The sequence below is a fragment of the Salvia splendens genome, chromosome 17 (assembly GCF_004379255.2).
Source record: "Salvia splendens isolate huo1 chromosome 17, SspV2, whole genome shotgun sequence".
In the NCBI taxonomy this organism is placed as follows: domain Eukaryota; kingdom Viridiplantae; phylum Streptophyta; class Magnoliopsida; order Lamiales; family Lamiaceae; genus Salvia; species Salvia splendens.
The window spans coordinates 4,262,060-4,282,279 of NC_056048.1; the positions used below are offsets into that span (position 1 = coordinate 4,262,060).

Sequence of the window (20,220 nt, forward strand, 5' to 3'; positions counted from 1 at the left end):
GGCCTCAACCCGGCCGCAACTAATAAATGACAATATTCACAACTTCAACCTATTTTGCTCGTAAATGCAATACGTTGAACAATAGAAACCGGGAAAATACATTGTTCAGTAGAAATTAAAATTACAAATCCTAGACAAAGCAAATTAAAAATCCTAGAAAATAAAAATACAAGTCATAGAAACACGGGCCCCAACTACTACTTCTTCATTTGTGCGCGAAGGTAGGCGATCATCTCACGGTGCAACTCGAGATCGAACTCCGACATTGTCGAGGTATCCCTCGATGTCAACTCTGTCAGCTGGCTCATCCGCCAGGTAATACCCATCTCCGACATAGAGTCGGAGTCCAGAGACTGATTGGGCGGCGGTGGCTGCATAGCTGAGTAGCTCGCAGTTGCCTTCACCTTCGTTTTTCTCTTTGTTGTCTTTGTTCCCATCGGACGGCTTTGAACGCTAGGGGATGAGAAGAAGACGTCGTCGTCCGCCACGTTGAGGTCGATCGCCGGACCTCCTTCGCTCGAAGAGTAGTTTCCGGCGGCGGAAACTTTGGTTCACTTGCCGTCGGTTCGGCACCATCGGTGTACTTCGAGCTCTTCTCGACAATCTTTCAAACGTCGAAGTACTTGAAGTGCTTCTTCCCGTCAGGGAAGAACTCCTCCTTGGCCTTCTCCACGAGGTCCATTTCGTTGTGCGGCCACATCCGGAGGACGTTAGTCCACTTGCCGTTCCACTTGCTCATCTCCTTTTGGACCCGACCCCAATGCTTGCACAGCTTCACGTAGCTACGCTCGAACGTCCCTTTAGGACGCTCAGCGTTGTACTTCTCAGCAATCCGCTCCCAGAACACCTTGCCGCTCTGCTGGTTGCCGATGATAGGATCCTCGTCGACGTCGACGTAGTTCTTGGCCAACCACAATGGCTCTTGCGGACTATACTTCTTCGGCCCCTCATCATCCGCAACCTTGCCCTTGCCCCGCCCTTCAGCGGGCTCCATATCACTAATCTCGTACTCATCAGTGCTAACTGGCGATGTTATGTCGATGTTGCTACCCACTTCCGGACTAGGCGTCAGTTGCGATGGGGGTGATGACGGCACGTACCAATTGTTGGCGTTGACGAACTCGTTCATCGCTGTTAAACTAATCCATTGAAGTCGAAAATATGGGAATACAAGAGGATTGAAATGGGTAATGTACGTAAGATTGGTGCACAAATGTTCCGTATTTATAGACACAAAATCGAAAAGAAAAAAAATAAAAACTTGGGGACTTGCGGCCCGGCCCGAAGAGCATGCAACGCAGGGCCGGGACTCGCTCATTGCGGCCTGTGCACGTCTAACGCCGGCCAGGCCGGACCCCAGGACCGACCTGGGCCGGAACTTTGTCGCCTCCAACGCTGAGCTCGGGCTGGAACTCGCTTTTTGCGGCCCAGCCTGTAGCGTTAATGATGCTCTAATCATGTCTTCATTTTCCTTCTGCCACATGTCTAGCTTATCTCATAGTCCATCCAGCCTATCTCATTTCATCTATCCCTATATATATAATTTTAATTGTGACTGTTTACCAAATATTTTACTTGTCTTAATTAAATTATTTAAAACTTTTGGGCACGAACATTAAGATATTGTGTCAAAAAGTAGAACATAATAAAGTACTCATTCTGGACCTTATAATTTGTTATGTATTGACCTAACATGGATTTTAAAAAATGAAATGAAAAATGAGTGGAATGTGAATCTCATTTTTATATACTCTCTCCATCTCATGTTACTCGGGGCATTTCTTTTCGGCACGAGATTTAAGAAAGTTGTGTTTAATGAGTTAAATAAAGTAAAAAAAGTAGAAGAGAGAAATAAAATAAGAGAGAGGAGAGAAAGTAAAGTAAAAGAATGAATAAAATAAGTGTGATTAGATGTTTTGTTTTTAGCCAAAAAGAGAAATGACTCAAGTAACTTGACACAATTCAAAAAGGAATACGACTTAAGTAACTTGGGACGGAAGGAATATTAATTTTATAATAAAATGTGAGTGAGAATGAGTTTGTAGAATGTGAGATCCACAGCTAAAAGTGGAAAAGGTGAAATGTGACAAATTTTATGTAACGAACTAAAATAGAAATAAGTGACAAATTTTCAGGAATAGAGGGGGTGAAAGAGATAAAGAGAAAGTGAAGTAAGAGCATCTCCAATAGGTTAGGACGTCAAATAGCCCTCAAATAGCCTTCACACTGCCACATCATCAGCACTGCAATTCTCCTGCCACATCAGCTTGCCACATCAACTGGACATCAAATAGCCCTCACATAGCCTTCACACTACCTATCCAAATCACTAATAACAATTATATAATTTAATTTACACTCGTATCAACATACGGAATTTAATTTACGAGACAAATACGGAAAATTCGAATAATAATATTAAAATTTAAAAAGTACATTAATTTTAAAAAAAAAGTACAATAATTAAAAAAATTACATTTAAAAAATTACATAAATTTGCATAAAAACTAACGCCTTGCAATGCTCCGCGCCCACAACTCTTCAACTAAATCATTTTGCAGTCGAATATGAGCCTCCGTCTGACGCATGTCGGCATGTGCTTGGAGGAGGGCTTCTTCATCGTGCGGTACCCCACCTCGTACGTTGGCGGTGGTGACGCCGTGGCTTGGACCTGCTTCATTATCGTCGGTGGCCCAATCAGTCAGTTGTACACCTTCATCTTCGACGATCATGTTGTGCATGATAATACAGGCGTACATTATATCAGCAATGCAGTCGACATGCCACAAACGCGTTGGTCCCTTAACTGCAGCCCATCGAGCTTGAAGCACACCAAATGCGCGCTCCACGTCCTTTCGCGCCGACTCCTGCCGCGTCGCAAAGTAGGCCTTCTTCGGATCTGATGCGCACCGGATCGTCTTCACAAAGACGGGCCACCTAGGGTATATCCCATCCGCCAAGTAGTAGCCCATATCATGCTGGTTGCCATTGGCGACAAAACTGATGGCCGGACCGACGCCCTGGCACTGCTCGTTGAAAAGGGGCGACGAGTTGAGGACGTTTAGGTCGTTGTTCGAACCGGCTATCCCAAAATACAACGCGCGTATATATAGTGTTTTCGAAAAACAAAAAAAAAATTAAATCCGACGCCGGTTTGGCGCCGATCCGGGACGCACAATGGCGCCCGTGAGGATCGGCGTCGGAACCGGTGTCAGCGCGGGAATCGGCATGGCGACGCCGATTTTGACGCCGATTTCGCCGACGCCGGTTCCAATGGTTCGGCGTCAAACCGGCGTCGGCGAAAATCGGCGTCGCGGTGGTGACGCCGGTTATTGGAGATGCTCTAAATGATAGAATAAAATAAGAGGTATTGAATGTTTGGTTTGTAAAAAAATGAAATTACTCAACTTAGTTGGGACATCCTAAAAAGAATTACATCTCAACTTAATCAGGGCGGAGGAAGTATAAAATAACAAAAACGAAATGAGTTGGACAAAAAAAACATAGAAAAAAAACAAATATAAACATAATTATGACTTCACACACTTCACTACTAATACGAAAATCTTCGTTAGACGTTTGGAAAACAATACAACGACAAACAAACATTAAAATAAAATTCAAATGTGCATCACCAATGGTTACTTGTACTACATGCCAAATCTCTTCAATTATATCGTGCTAGAGTCGATGAAGGGCTTCTTTCTGGTGGGTACTAACGAATTCTTGGATCCTTCGAGACTCGCCATGCAGTGCACCCATTTGTACGGGCTTACTAGCCACACCGTGGCTTGATCCAGCAGCATCTTTGTTCAGTGATGGAACCAGCATAGGCCAAGCCCCCGCTTCCTGATCACTAGTACCACCGGAAATTGTAAAGGCGCCGCCCAGTTGCAGAATCTGTTGAGTGCTTAAGGAAGAAGATGAAGTTACAGGCTTAGGTTTTGATGTTGGGTTGGAATGTAAAATAAAATTCATTGGCCCATTAGTTTTTACTAAACAATTTAAAAACACTCCTCTTTAATTCATCACCGAATATTTCTCACGGTCTCTCGCTGCTTTATGGTAATGACTCATTTATTGGGAATTATCATTAATCCCCAAGAAGTAATAGTACTATGATTGATCAAATCGATAGTCATTAGTTCTATAATTCTAACTCATATAATTATTTCTTTTCTCCGCCTACAAAATTATATATACTATCAATTTATAAATTATAATTCATGTATCAATTTTGTGTGGTGCATGAATTTAGTTCCTCATATCATCAATTTATGTTTCTATTATTTGTATTACTCCGTATTAGATGGTGTTCTCTTTATTTTTGATTTGTTTACTTTATTTTTTTTTATATTAATTGCTAATTAGAGTAAGAGTTTAGAGGATATAGTTTCATACGAGAAAATGGCAATATTTTAAAAATGTTATAATCTTTATAATTTTATGATGAATATTTATATAAAAAAATTTGTTATCAAAGTGTCTTAGAATTTTGGTGTATGGTTTCACTTAAGAAAATGTTGTTCTCTTTAACTTTTGTAAAAAGGTTATAAGTAAAATTAAATATTCTAATGCTATTGTTTTTAAAAAAATATAGTACTATTATATTTATGGTTCTGTCACTGTCTTTGTTCACCCAGTCGGTGAGTCGTACACTTCATCGCTCCAGGTCCTTTCGCGCAGCCTCTTGCTGTTGTGTAAAGTAAGCTCTATTTGGCTCTGTTGGGCATCTCAGGTATATCCCATCAGCCAAATAGTACCCCATTTGATGATGGTTGCCGTTGGCTTCGAAATTGATGGTCGGGCCCAAACTCCTGCATTGATCATTAAGTGGAATAAGGTTAGTGTAATGTAGGGCATATTTGAAATTATGGAACAAGTGATTCGGGATAACTAGGAGTATTAATTTATTAACATTATTATGTACTCTATAGGTCAATATAGTACTCCATTCGTCAAGATATTAGATTCATTTCTTTTGGCAAAAGAATTTAGCATGTGTTGTTTAGTGGTGTAAGTGGAGTTGGTAATAAAGTAGATTTTTACTATAAATAGAATTGGCCAAAGTATGTTAGGACATCCCAAAATGGCATACGAGTCTAATATCTTGATACAGAGTGAGGATTGTACTCTCAAGAATCATCCTGCTTCGTAAGATGGAGGTAGTACAATGCAATTAACACTAATATATCATGTGTATAACAATGTCAAAGTAAGACTTATTTTATTTGTTTTAGAATTGTTGAGATCTTGAAAAAACAAATTGAAAAACATGTGTTTTACAAATCAATAATGTTTTAGATTTATTGATACAATTCGATTTCGGTGCTGCATATATTTTTGTATGCATATATTATTTGATTGATACTGTCATTTAACTATTAACTTCTAACCTTTTTAAAATAGAAGTTAATACTATTAATAAAGTGGATAAATAACATAAGAATTGGATGTAATTAAAAAGAGATCAGATATAGCTTTCTAGGCTGCATTATCCATCAATACCGCAGTTTAACTGCTCAGAGCCCAGTGCAATCATATCTCAACCTTAGGGTGTCCACAATGGGGGAGCCGCGCCGCGGCTCGGCGCGCGGCCCCCCATTGCAAAGGCCGAGAGCCGGGGCGGAGAGGCGAGAAGCGTGGCTGAGCCACGGCCGCGGCCTTCACGCGGCTGAGCCGTGTGAGCCGCGGCCCTCCCATTGCAAGCGCCGCGAATCGCGGCTGGGCCGCGGAATATAATTTTTTTTTTTATTTCGAAATTTTTTTATAAATATACGCTCTCATTTCCATTTTTTTATAAATATACACTCTCACTTAGGTTGAGGTCGAAGTTGGGCTTCTCCGATGGGTCGGCGACGGGCGAAGCAAGCGGCAGTGGGGCCGGTGTCGACGGCGGTGGAGGTGAAGAAGATGTGCCGGATTCCGATGACGCCACCGAGTAGGAAGCAGTGGCGTTTTTTTCTTTTTATTATTATGTTGTGTTTTTAAAATATTTTCGTTGTAGAATTTTCCCCTATTAATAGTACGACAAAAATTTGTCTCTACTTCTCTCTTTATTAAATTATTTTTATTATCCAAATTATTAATCTACTAAAATTTAATAACATTAAATTAAATTAAAAATAACATTAAAAAAAGCAAAAAAAAAAATTAACATTTTAGAGGGCCACATTTGGTGGCCCTTTGAATTTGCATTGACTTTTTTACATTTGTCATTACAAAGGCCACATGGGAGCCACAAATGGTGGCCTTTGAAGGCCACCATTGTGGACACTCTTAGGAATCAAAATAAATAGTTTGAAAATGAAAACAAATGATTATAAACGCAAGTGAATAATTTGAATTTTTAGTGAAATCCTCAGCGAAAATGCTTATAGTTGTCATCAAATTGACAGTCAGGTCTCAAAGATACATGCCATCATTGGATATAGCAAAAAAATCAGATTCAATAGAAAAAAAGGACCACATCGGAAATTTCATTACCTAGGAAATATCTTTGAAGAATTTCTAACAATAAATCATAAATTGTGTTGAATGTAAATCAAATTGACAAAAAAAGGTGATGTATACAGGGAGAAATGGGATTCTAATAAAATACAGAAACTCTCTTAATTTCCAACTCCGAAAGCATTTCTCAGCTAAAGAATGGGGTTTTTCAGTTTTAGTGTGGCTTAAATAATGGGGTTTTTTGGATTAGGGTTTGGAAACTGGGCTTGTGAATGTTGAACTAGTTGGGCTAATGGCTATTAACTATGTCCAGTATATTGATTGAACTAATACTCTATGAAGTGTTCCACTATAAACAATCCGCAATCTAATAATGAGTCTGCCATATTATTATTATAGATAATATTCCTCCGTCTCACAAAGTTGGTTCTAGTTTGATTCGGTGCGAGTTTTAAAAAATTATTTGACTTTTGTTAAATGGAGGTGTGTAGTAAAATAAGGGTCTCATATTGAGGAGATTATAAGTGTATTTAATGTCTATTTTTGGAAAGATCCAATTGCGACAAAATTTCTGGACAGACGAAAATGGTAAATCGGACAAACTTTGTGGAACCAAGGGAGTATTGTTGAAAATGACCCAAATATTGTAGTACTCCTTCCCCAGTCGAGGACCTTGTTTTGGGCATAAGATTTTAGGAAGTACGGTTTAATGGTTAAATAAAGATACCCAATAAAATAGGAAATAGAAAATAGTAAAGAAAAAAAATAATAGAAAGATAAAATTTGTGCTAAACAACAATCAAAAGTAGATATGAATCATTTGAAATAGGCCAGAGAAGGTTTGTTTTAAAGTTTTAAGTAAATTATTAACGTAGCAAACGAAAAGGTGAGTTGTGAATTTGATTTGAGATTTAAAATGCGGTTGTGTTGTCATGAGAGGAGCCATTTTTTTATATAGAATCTCTATATTTATTCAACATATCTGTAAGTTATTATTAAAATCTCATACTATTAATAATCTATATTCGGATGGCCATATGATGATACTCCAAGAGCAATGTGCGAATACTTGTACATAATTGTTTATTTAATTTAATTTAATTTTCTTTTACCACAATGGCTAAAGAAATAAATAGCAAATTAATTCCGGCCTTAATGATTTGATAAATTTACTTAATTCATCGCGAAAACGCTCGATATATTTAGTGAGCATTAGAAAATAATGTTAAAGGCACAATTACTAATAATTAATCCCCGATTATAAATAACCATCCCACAAACAATTCACCAACACAATCCATAATCCAAGCGTAGAAAATCATGGCGCCAAAATCTCTTCACATCCTCTTCGTCTCTCTCTCACTTCTAGCAATTGCGCTTCCCATCTCCGCCCACCCGCTAGTCGGCGGCTGGAGCCCGATCGCCGATCCGAACGCGCCGGAGATTGTCGAGATCGGGAAATTCGCGGTGGCGCAGCACAACAAACAGGCGCAGGCGTCCTTGGCTTTCGTGTCTGTGGTGAATGGAGAGTCGCAGGCGGTGGCTGGTATCAATTACAGCCTCCAGATCTCGGTCAGTGACGGCAGCGCCGCCGCCCCCAAAACTTACTCCGCCTCTGTTTATGCCAAGGTTGCGCCGATTTCATTAGAGCTCACTTCATTCGAGCAAATTAAAGGCTAATCGACGATTTTGCATATATATAGGGTTAAGGCGGATCGCCGAATTTAAGAAAATTTTGTTTTCTGGTTAGATTGTGTATGAATTATTAAAGGAAAATAAAATTTCGAGATTTTTGTGGGTGCATAAATTTTGTTGTGATATTGGTAACTTTAATAAAATACTAAGCACAACTCTTTAGTAGCACAAGATTTTAGAAGGAATTGTTTAGGGTCCAATAATTAGGGAAAAAAAAGTTAAATATTTTAATATAAAATAAATTGAAATATTTATTTGCAAATATATAAAATGAACATTTTGAATGGAATAAACTAAAGCAATAATTGAAAAACAGGTGTGAATAGAGATTTTAAGACTATTTTTATTACCAAGTACTTAATAAAGGTTTTATGTTTTGATCCTTTTTTCAAATATAATAATTTAGGCCATTCACAGTGGGGCGGACGATAGTCGGGCGCGCTATCGTTCGCCACTGTGGCTCCCCGGACGATGGACGATGCGTCGTCCGCGCCCGACGCTTAGTCCGCGGACGAAGCGCGGACGATAGGGCATCGTCCGCGTCATCGTCCGCCCACTGTAGGCGACGCCGACGATGGCGCGGATGATGCAACGCGTTTTCGTTTGTTTTTTTAATTTTTTAAATTCGAAATTTATCTATTTAAACCCCGATTGTCATTCCATTTTTCATACGAACATTTCTGGCATCAGTTCTCTCATCTCTCACGTCTCTCCAAATCTCACAAGCCAAAATGAACCACGACGACGACCCGAGTTCCTCGGAGGACGGTAGTCCGACCTTTACTTGAGCCTTAAATGCAGCCGTGCACGACGCAATGGCGGAATGCTTAGCCATAATGCAACGCGAGGAGGCGGAGGCGGCAGCGGCGGCGGCGGAGCAGATCCCCAGGCATATTCGACGTCGGACGTTTGTCCGACGCGAACACGCCGCAGCTCACGAACGTCTATTTGCAGACTATTTTGCCGAGCAACCACGGTGGGGCCCGACTGTTTTCCGCCGTCGGTTTAGAATGCCTCGTTACCTTTATCTCAGCATTGTCCAGACGTTGGAGTCACGTGATGAATACTTCCGGTATCGGGAAGATGGCATCGACAAACCCGAACTTACGCCGTTGCAAAAGTGCACAGTTGCACTCCGCCAATTGGCCTACGGCACCAGCGTTGACATGTTCGACGAGTACCTCCACGCCGGGGATACAACAGGCCGCGAGTGCCTGAAGAGATTTTGTAGGGGAGTTGTCGAGGCCTACAACGACACATATTTGCGAAAGCCGACGCTGTAGATTGCCACAGCCTAATAAGAATGCACGAGACGACGCACGGTTTTCCTGGGATGCTAGGGAGCATCGACTGTATGTACTGGGAGTGGAAGAATTGTCCGGCGGCATGGAGAGGCCAATTTATTAGTGGATACAAGGGCAGCCACCCGACGATGATCCTCGAAGCCGTCGCTGACTATCGGCTCTGGATCAGGCATGCTTACTTTGGTGTAGTCGGGTCGAACAACAACATCAACGTCCTCAACTCATCCACCCTCTTCACCGAGCAATGCAAAGGCAACGGCCCGGCCTTCGAGTTCACTGCCAACAGGCGCCAATACCACATGGGGTACTACTTGGCCGATGGCATATACCCACGGTGGTCTGTTTTTCTGAAGACGATCAGCTGCCCAATTGGTGATAAGAGAGTTTTATTTGCGCAAAAGCAGGAGGCGGCGCGCCAAGATGTGGAGCGGGCATTTGGTGTGCTCCAATCACGGTGGGCAATAGTGAAAGGGCCGGGGCGTCTCTGGTTCAAAGAAATTCTCGCCGATGTCATGTATGCGTGCCTAATCTTGCACAACATGATAGTCGAACATGAAGGTGGGAGCATCACCGATTGGACCGATGACGAAATTGCATCCAACTCCTCTAGCACGGCGACCGCGCCCCCCGCTCGAGGATTACCGACGGGCTTCAATGAGGTTCTATCTAGACAGGCCTCAATGCGCAACCAACACGACCATGTGCAGCTCAAGAACAACATATTTGAAGAAGTGTGAGCCCGTAACTGCCGTCGCTAAGTTTGCGTATTTTTTTGTAATCCGTATTGTAATGTATTAATTTTATAAATGAAATGAAGGTTTTTCCCAATTTTTGTAGTTATTTAAATATTCAAATAGAAGAAAATGTTTAGGGTGCCCCACTACAGGTGGAAGGGCAGGAGGATAAAATGCTGACGTGACGGTACATAGAGCGGGCTTTAGGGCGCGCCTTAGAGCGCCCCACTGTGGATGGCCTTAATGATATAATCTCTTCGTCGACAATTTTAAAGAATTATTTTAAATTGGCAATTTTAAGAAATGTTCGTGAATTAAGTAGAGAAAATATTTTTTTATATATTAATATTAGAGAATTATTTTTGAATAAATGTAACCTCTTTTTTAGGAAAATTTTAAAAAAACATTACACAACTTACATATTTACGAACTCAATGATTTACTTAAACAAAAAAGGGGTTGGAATTAGTGGCGGATTTAGGACCTTCAATGATCAATTACCACTTAACTCTTGGAACTTTGCTCTGATCGCCCCCTCCGCTGGCCTTTGGCGGGAAGAAGAAAATTTGTTGGATTTGGATCAAGCTATAAGTCCACAAGGCGTAACCATTTCTAACAACCCATTAGCCATTAGCTAAGTGTCAAACCAAGTCTAAATAAAGCCTAACATGTTTAACATTTGAGGTGGATATTTTGGACCGAAACTCTTAACTACAATTAGGGTCCTTAATAAAAGCCCAAGTACCCAGGTCGAAACGACACAAATCTTTGCATGTTGTGAACTCAAAAACTTTTCAGCGTCAACGTCATTGCCTTTGCAGCTGTGAACTCAGTTCATTGCCCACTTCCGCCCTCATGTCCAGCTACCCGCTCCTAGCCATGTTGCGAACTTGTGAGAATGTATTTATATTTTTATAGTGAATTGGATTTTGAAGTCTTTTACTTGATAGTTGAAATGAAGATATTAATACTATGTTTTGCTATACATTTTGTGTTTGAAATTGAAACATTGAAATTATGCATTTTTTTTACTTGGTGGCATAGAAATTATAACTTAGTCTTACAATCCATTGAAATTGTTTCTTACATTTATTTTCAATTTTAATATATATAAAATGTTTGACCACGCCAACAATTTTACAAATTATTTAGAAAATCAAAGCTTTGGCTAAAGCTTCTAAAAGCTAATGATTCTTTCCTGTTAATGTAGGGCATTTCAGCTCCCGGTAAGTGTATCTAACGTTATACTATTATCTAGCGTTATAATTGAATGCACTCGTCAATAGTTTATAGCAATATAAATGAATGTTAAACGAAAATTAGTACTAACAAATTTTCTTTGAAGGAATTTACAGAAGGCCCAAAGCAATAGACAACCATTTTTATCAAGAATCAGGGTAAGGATCTAATAGCAAATGAATTTATGATTTGAATTGTGATATGGATAATCGAGCATAGAACTATTAGAAGTTGTTTAAAGAAACTATTGTACATTTTTAACGATATAGTTGAGAATATTTTTTTTGGTTCGCTTGTTAATACTAACGTAAAAGTTAGATTGATAAAAAAATTACTTTGTATAAAATATTACAACAAACCCATATATATAGGTATTCTTACCATATTCATAAATTTTCTATTGTATTCTTTTATATTCTGTAGATATTTATTTTTCTCTATAAAAATCTAGTTTTTTTTACAATATCTAGATATTTCTATTACAAAAGTCAAGTTTATTTTATTTATTCTAATATCTTTGGTTTTTGTACATCAAAAACTATATGTAACAATTACATATGATGAATAATACGGGACAAATTCATGATTAGTTCCATACATGTTATGCATGTATTTATACTTCTTTTCAGTGTATTTGATGATTTGTACATATACACATAAGATGTTACTAATATATCTCTTGTTTTAGCTATTAATGTAGGAAACTTTTATGTCACAATTTTAATCAATCCTTGATAATTAATAAATGTACATTAATAAAAATAAACAAAAAGTGTGAACCAATTTTAGTTACTATTACGAAAATGTTTGCAATTTTTTTTATGTTTTATGTATTCCTTTAGTCACGGGACCATTGTTATTTAAATTATACTCCCTCCGTCCCGTGTTATTTGCACTTATTTTCTTTCTGGGCGTCCCAAGTTATTTACACTCTTTCCATTTTTAGTAAAAATTATCACCAACAGCCGTAATATTTGACTTTGCTATACACTCATTCCTTAATCTCCGTGCCGAAAAGCAAATGTGCGAGTAGCCCGGGACGGAGGGAGTACTATTACTAGTTTTAAGGCTGGTTTAAGTAATGTTTTGTAACACCTAGGGTCTTCCACATTTGGTATTCATCTCTTAATGCCTTTGATAGAAATCCGTGGGTTCTATCCTAAAACCAATTGGTGATAGGAGGAGAGGCCCATGAGACTTATATAGTGAATTAGCTCTTTGTGTACACAGATGTGAGATATTTTTTATGTTCATTTTATGTTTCAATTGCCAACAGCCTTGTCTAAAACTCTCCGACTTAATGAGTTTATAAAACTTGTTTGATTAGTTGAAGCTCACCATGATTATTCTGGCAATACAAATAGAGTTGTTGTTTACACAGTTTCACTAGTAATAATAATCCCGTCTGGTTGTTATAATTTATTGTCATATAATTAACAATTTATTGTTATATAATTACTCATCTAGGATTAAGTTGTTAAATTATTTTAATTAAAGAACTGAATTGGATGACTGTAATTCATTATTATATGATTATTTATCTAAGATTAAATTCTGACATTTAATCCAATGAACCAAACATAATATATATTCAATCATTAGATATAATTTTTAAAATCAAACATGCCCATATATATATAGTATGGAAGCCTCCTTAGAGTGTCCACTATGGGGAGCCCGCGGCTATAGCCGCGGGTTGGGGCGGAGGGCGGGCGGCTATAGTGGGGAAGTTGTCCGGAGGGCGGGCGGACAACATTTGGGGGCGGTAGGGGTGGCGGACGCGGGATAGGCGGGGTTGGGGCGAGCCCGCGGCTGGGGAGAATTAGCCGCGCCTATAGGCGCGGCGCCCATAGGGGGCGGACAACCGGCGCAGCGGATTCAATTTCAAATTTTTTTTATTTACCTCTACAAATACCACTCCCCACCACCTATTTTTCACCATTTTCACAAAATTCATCCACTCACTATCTACACAACCACTCTCTAAAAATGCACCGAGGCGACGGCGAATCACCCGACTCTCAGGGGAAACTGACTCGTACGTCAGGAACGTCTACAAGTGGCTCATCACTCGGATTGAGAGTCGACTGGGGTTGGTTGATAATGCTCCTGGGGAAACCGCGGCCGGCAGCAGAGAGAGGAGGAGGAAGAGAAGAAGAAGAAGACGACGAGGAAGCCGAATTCGACACCGAGTAGACGGTGGCGGAGTTTTTAGTTGTATTTTATTTTAATTATTCGTTGTATAATTTTACCGGTTTGCAATACAACGAATGTTCGGCCCTAATTACCTCGTTTTCTATTTATTTACACTGCGATTATTTTAATTACAAAATTTGTGGGCTATTGGAGGTGTCCACTATAGTGGCGGAAATAGAATTTTGGGGCTGTGGACAACAAAACCGGGGTTATGGACAAAAACTGGGGCGGGGCTATTGGGCGTGTCCGCCTTATAGTGTATACCCTTATAAATCTAATGCAAGACATATTCATTTTATGATAATATGCTTAAAATTAAAATTAAAATAATATGATGAATGTGCATATAACAAAAAGTATAGAATATGCAAGGCGTGTTCATTTATGATAATATGCCTAGAATTCAAATTAAAGTATGTATAATATGATGAATGTGCATATAACAAAAAGTGTAGAATAAATTAGAGTAATAAGTTTAGTAATATATGTTTCAGGAGTATAATATACTTCCTCCCGCCATCTCCAACTATTTACGCTAAACTCAAATTCATTTTTGAGTATATGTCACATTAAAAGGTAGTTTCCAACCATTTACACCATATTTAAGTTTTGCACCATTTTTTGAGTATTTGTTTCACAAAAATTTAGCAGTAAACACCATATTTGGTATTATTCCATTGAAAAATTCAAAAATAGATTTGAGTTTGGTGTATAATTAGAAAAACTGTCTACAACAAAAATAAGTTTTGGTGTATGGTTGGAGATGGTGAGACACTTATTTTAATACGAATTTTAGGTAATAGTTAAAATAAAAATAAAATAAAATATTTTATTATCTCTCTTACTTTATTTTTTTATTTTAATTATTTAAGTATAGTCCATATCATTTAAAAAATCATACTTAAAAAAGTAAGTACTATCTTACTTACCGTTAAACGGAGTAAGTACAAAATTTGATTTTAATAAACTATTTTCCACACTTTTTTTTTGCATTCCAAACTACGAAACGTAGTTTCTCATCACGTTACTTTTACTCTTTTTATTTTATACCTTTGTTTGCATTCTTTGTAATCATATATCGGCATGTAAACAAAGTGTCACGTGGAGTAGCTTTTCTTTTTCTTTTTGTATTGTCATGTTTTTTATATAAATAATCTTTTTTAAATCCTTCTCTTACTTTTTTTTAATTATGCATTAGAATTTAGTACATATTTCAAAATTTTCTACTATAAAATAGAAAGGAGCATTTAATTAAAACTTACCGTTCAACCGTCACCAAGAAAGGCAACGCTCATCTATATCTCTAAACTATACAATGAATTGAAGGGAAAAATGTCCAACTATAAATACAAGTGTCCCACGCACAATTCTCCAACGCACAATCAAAGCAAAGAAAATCATGGCCCCCAAATCTCTCCACATCCTCCTCGCCTCTCTCTCACTTCTCGCAATTGCGCTTACCATCTCCGCCGCACGTGGCCCAATCGTCGGCGGCTGGCGCCCGATCGGCAATTCCAATGCACCGGAGATCGTCGAAATCGCGAAATTCGCGGTGTCGGAGCACAATAAGCAGGCGCACGCCTCCTTGGTTTTCGTGACTGTGGTCAAGGGAGAGACGCAGGTGGTGGCTGGTATCAATTACAAGCTCCAGATCTCGGCCAAGGACGGAAGCGCCGCCGCCCCCAAAACCTACTCCGCCGTGGTTTACTCCAGGGCTGCGCCGAAATCCCTAGAGCTCACTTCCTTCGAGCCAATTAAAGCCTAATCGCTGATTATACGAAAAATTTGTTTTACCAAACTGGCTAGATTTTGTACTCCCTCTGTCCCTGATTAATTGTTCCTCTTTGATCGGGTATGGATTTTAAGAAATATAAAGAAAAATTGATTGAAAAAGTTAGTAAAATGCGAGACCATTTTTTATATTGATTTTATAATAAAATATGAGTGAGTGAGTAAGTTAGTAGAATATGGGTCTTACTTATGATTTATGTTAAAAATAAAGTGCAATAATTATTGAGGAATGAATCGAAATGGAAAATAGGGATAATTATCAGTTAGTATTAAAGTTGAATAAAATTTCGAGATTTTTGTATATGCTTGCAGATTTTGTCAATGATATTGCCATATGCTATGAGTAGGGAGTACCTATTTGATAGACAATTAGACGTGATGAATAATCCACCTTTTATTGTACTACATTAGTTTTCACTTTTCAATTTTCATCGAGACTATTTAATGAGACTTTTTTCTTTGGGTAAAGATAAGGTAATGTATGGAGTATTTTTTTTCGTATTGTTTCAAAAAAGGAGTACTATTTGATGTCTATAAATTTCATTTAATATTATATGAACTATTTTAGACTGTAAATTTGGAGTACTATTATATGAACTATTTTAGACTGTAAATTTGGAGTACTATTTGATGTCTATAAATTTCATTTAATATTATATGAACTATTTTAGAATGTAATTTTTTTTCACCGAAGTCATGAAGGATAATTCAGTGTATTTACTCTTTTTTTTATTAAAATATTTATTTTATCTATCGTTCTTTCTTCTTGCTCTAATAAGAAGTAAGTTTTCAAAAATGTGAACTTGAAGAGTAAATAGTCTGAGTTGTCCTTCATAGCCTTGAGCCGTGAGGGTATTTTTGCCCAAAATAAAATTGGAACAGTGTAAAAGTAGCTCATGGAGTATATTATTAAATTGAAGTTTATGAACCTTAAATGCTACTCCCCGTCCCACAAGAATGTGCAATATTTCTTTTTTTAGTTCGTCCCACAAAAATATGCACATTTTAATTTTAGAAACTATTTTCTCTCGGGTGAGACCCATTCTCTACTAACAACACTTTTATTACTTTTTCTTTCTACATCTCTCTTACCTTACCAATTTTACATTAAAATTCATGCTAAATCCAAAATGTATATTGTTTAGGGACGAAGGGAGTAGTATTTTAAAACGTAACGAACTAAAAATGATCAATTGACAAAGTTTTGCGAATCAAAAGAATACTTTCTCCAAAGATTTTAAGATCATTTTGTGGACGAGATGAGACTAATTTTAAAACTACTGTTTTGAATATGTTTTTGTTCCTTTTTATCTCCAAAGTTTGCGAATCAAAAAATCATTTTCCCAATGATGTTAAGATTATTTTGTGGACGAGATGAGACTATTTTTAAGAATACTGTTTTGAATATGTTTTTATTCCTTTTATCTCCAATTTCTTACACAAGCCCATAGTATTATCGAAAACCCAATGTCCAAGGATTTATCTTAACATGGTTTCTTTGCTTCACAGAAAATGTCAAATATCTAGATAGTCACGAAAGGATAGTTTTTTCTCCATTTCATTGAAGATGATGCACTTCTTTCTTTGTTGTATCCCAATTAAAATAATTAATTACTAAAACTGAAAACATTTTTATCTCTATTTTACTGATTCTCTTTAACTTTATACTATGTACCAAACACACAAAATAAAATTGCAAAGAATCTCGGCTGCCTAAGGAAGATGTCATCTTCCATACTCTGTACCAAACACAAAATAAAATTGCAAAGAATCTCGGCTGACTAAGGAAGAGGTCATCTTCCTTAGGAGGATGAGAGTATTAATTTACAATGTTTGCACTCATCACTGATTCACTTAAAATAACAGAGGAAAGAGGTAAACAATTACAACTTAACCCCTGGGTTGAGACTTGAGAAGGATAAAATTTGTTGGAGCTGCAAGTCTGCAAAGCCATTTGATATAAACACTAATTTAATATTTATGAAACTAACCCGTCAAAATTTTAATATAACCTTGATAATTTAATAAATGCACAGTAATAAAAAAAATAAAAAGAGTGGACCAATTTCAATAACTAATATGAAAAAAAAATTACAATTTTTTTTGTGTTTTATGTATTCCCTCATTGTTATTTACTAGTTAAATTAAGTTTTAAGACTTGTTTAAGTAATGTCTGGACTCCGGAAACGCCTAGCAGCTTCCACATTTGATTAATCTCTTGTTTAAACCCTACGCAACAAACTAACTGCGTAAACTCTCCCTTCTCCATGCATTCAGTCGTTACTTACGATTTCTCAATTTTAAATAAATTATTTATGAAAATAATTTCATTACTACTAATAATATTCATGTTATGAGGATTGGGGCAAAACTGCACAATCAGTCAAGCTCGGTGTTAGCCGAGCTTAATCGTGCGCGGCAGGGACTGATATACTGTTAGGTGATTGATTGCAGCTCGGTGTTAGCCGAGCTTAATCGTGCTCGGTGATTAGCCGAGCTTAATCGTGCTCGGTGATTAGCCGAGCTTGCTGGTGCTCGGTTTTGGCCGAACTTAGTCGAGTTCGGTATTAGCCGAACTTAGTCGAGTTCGGTGTTGGCCGAACTTAGTCGAGTTCGGTGTTGGCCGTTGTTATTAACTGATGCATAGACAAACGTGAGCCGTCGGATGCGATTAGTTAGTTAGCTTAAATGACAGCCGTTGGATTTGTTTTGGTTGTTAGATTAGTGTTATATAGAGTGAATAACCGAGCTGTGCAAGCGAGTGAGAGAAAGATTTTTCATCCATCAGTTTGTAATCTTCCACAAGAAATTGAATACAAGATTTCCATTAATTCTCCGAGAGTTGTTCTTAGCTTTATTCATTTTCATATCGAGTGTTTGTTCTTCTTGTTCCGGAATCGATCTTGTTGTGATAGCAAGATTGAGTCGCGTATTTGCTAACATTACAAATTGGCGCCGTCTGTGGGAAAACGAAGAAGGACGACGCATTCAACAATGTCTACCACGAAGTTCGACGTTGAGCGGTTCACCGGCGAAAATGATTTCGGCCTGTGGAGATTGAAAATGAAAGCTGTTCTTATGCAGCAAGGAGTCTGGGATTATGTCAAATCCAAGGCGGATGAGGAGGAGATTCAAGGAATGGATGCGGCGAAATCTCAAGAACTGGAATACAAGGCGTATAGCTCGATTGTCTTGTGCCTCAGCGATAGAGTCTTGAGGGAGGTTCAAAAGGAAGATGATGCCGCAGGAGTTTGGGAGAAGTTAGAGAAAATCTATATGGAGAAGTCGATCTCAAATAGATTGCATCTCAAACAAAGGTTATTCAATTTCAAGTTTTCTGACTCCAAGAACTTAGCAGATCAATTAGAAGATTTTCGCAAGTGCATAGATGATCTTGAGAGTGTGGATGATGCCATGAAAGATGAGGATAAAGCTTTGATGTTATTGAATGCTCTGCCTCAGAGTTTTGAGCAATTCAAAGACTCAATACTTCTTGGAAGGGATTCGAAGGTGACTTTAGAGGAGGTATATTCTGCATTAAAGCTGAAGGGAATGCAGAAATCTGTCAGCAAGCAAATCGATCAAGCTGCTGAAAGCCTTAATGTGAAGACTGCATCAAAGAAACAATTCAAATTCAAGAAACCCTCATCTGATAAATGGAGACCACGGGGTGCGAAGGAAGGTGATCAGAAGGAGTCAAGAAGTTGTTTTTGGTGTAAGAAACCAGGACACATCAAGCAAAATTGCTTTGCTTGGAAGAAAAGACAAGCTGAAAATCACAAAGCAGATGGTACAGCAGCTATCACTGAGGAAATTGAAGAGGCAAGAGCTCTCAATGTGGTGGAGGATAGTCCATTATCAAGGCTGTGGATCATGGATTCAGGTTGCAGTTTCCATATGTCCTCCAACCTTGACTGGTTCCAAGATTTAAAGGAATCTGAAGGCTCGGTGTTGCTAGGAGATGATCATGTGTGTGATGTAAGGGGTGTTGGGAACATATGCTTGAGGATGGAAGATGGATCACTGCGAAAGCTTACTGATGTAAGGTACATCCCATCCATCAAGAGAAATTTGATCTCATTGGGACTTCTTGAGAAGATAGGTTATAGATTGACCCTTTATGGTGGAGAAATGCTTGTTACAAAGGATGGCCAGACGATTATGAGAGCTATCAGAAGTAATGTACTCTATTATCTACAAGCTGAGCCTATTGATGGTTCTGCAAATTCAACTCAACAAACCATCAATTGGCATACAAGGCTCGGGCATGTAGGAGTTGCTGGGATGATGCAGTTGGTGAAACAAGGCATAATTCAGATGTCTGAGTCTGATGTACAAAGACACATTGGATCTTGTGAGGAGTGCATACTTGGTAAGAGCAAAAAACTGCCATATGGAGTGGGCAAGCACACATCGAAAGAGCCTCTCCAATATGTTCACAGTGACATATGGGGACCTGCACCAGTGAATAGCCTTGGAGGAGGCAGGTATTTCTTATCCTTTGTTGATGATTTTTCAAGGAAGGTTTGGATAGTAATAATGAAAGACAAGTCAGAAACATTCCAGAGGTTTCAAGAATGGTGTGTAGGTGTTGAGTTGGAGAAAGGAAAGCCATTGAGGTGTCTTAGGACTGACAACGGGCTTGAGTTCTTGTCCCATGAATTTGATGGATTCTGTAAAGATAAGGGGATAAAGAGGCACAGAACAGTCCCTCACAACCCACAACAAAATGGGGTTGCTGAGAGGATCAATAGAACCATTCTTGAAAGGGTGAGGTGCATGTTAATAGCGTCTGGAATGTCTAAACCATT

General features: G+C 38.3%; 2 protein-coding genes and 2 non-coding genes across 4 annotated transcripts; 2 read left to right on the forward strand and 2 right to left on the reverse strand.

The window, feature by feature from the left end:
• Positions 1-5,467: 5,467 nt before the first annotated feature.
• On the reverse strand, positions 5,468-5,546 carry LOC121775642. Its single transcript, XR_006045187.1, has one exon. It is a non-coding gene; the product is annotated as a small nucleolar RNA snoR118 (small nucleolar RNA).
• An 811-nt stretch (positions 5,547-6,357) lies between these two features.
• Positions 6,358-6,429, reverse strand: LOC121775635. Its single transcript, XR_006045181.1, has one exon. It is a non-coding gene; the product is annotated as a small nucleolar RNA R66 (small nucleolar RNA).
• Positions 6,430-7,766: 1,337 nt separating this feature from the next.
• Positions 7,767-8,230, forward strand: LOC121774612 (cysteine proteinase inhibitor 5-like). The gene has a single exon (XM_042171474.1). The coding sequence runs from the start codon at positions 7,771-7,773 to the stop codon at positions 8,128-8,130; it is 360 nt and encodes a 119-aa protein (XP_042027408.1). The 5' UTR covers positions 7,767-7,770; the 3' UTR covers positions 8,131-8,230.
• Positions 8,231-14,931: 6,701 nt separating this feature from the next.
• LOC121773792 (cysteine proteinase inhibitor 5-like) lies at positions 14,932-15,521 on the forward strand. Its single transcript, XM_042170709.1, has one exon. The coding sequence runs from the start codon at positions 15,018-15,020 to the stop codon at positions 15,381-15,383; it is 366 nt and encodes a 121-aa protein (XP_042026643.1). The 5' UTR covers positions 14,932-15,017; the 3' UTR covers positions 15,384-15,521.
• The last annotated feature ends 4,699 nt before the right edge of the window (positions 15,522-20,220 follow it).

What these genes read in the sequence shown, in the direction of transcription:
- LOC121774612 (XM_042171474.1), top strand. Translation starts at nt 7,771, where the DNA reads ATGGCGCCAAAATCTCTTCACATCCTCTTCGTCTCTCTCTCACTTCTA.
- LOC121773792 (XM_042170709.1), top strand. Translation starts at nt 15,018, where the DNA reads ATGGCCCCCAAATCTCTCCACATCCTCCTCGCCTCTCTCTCACTTCTC.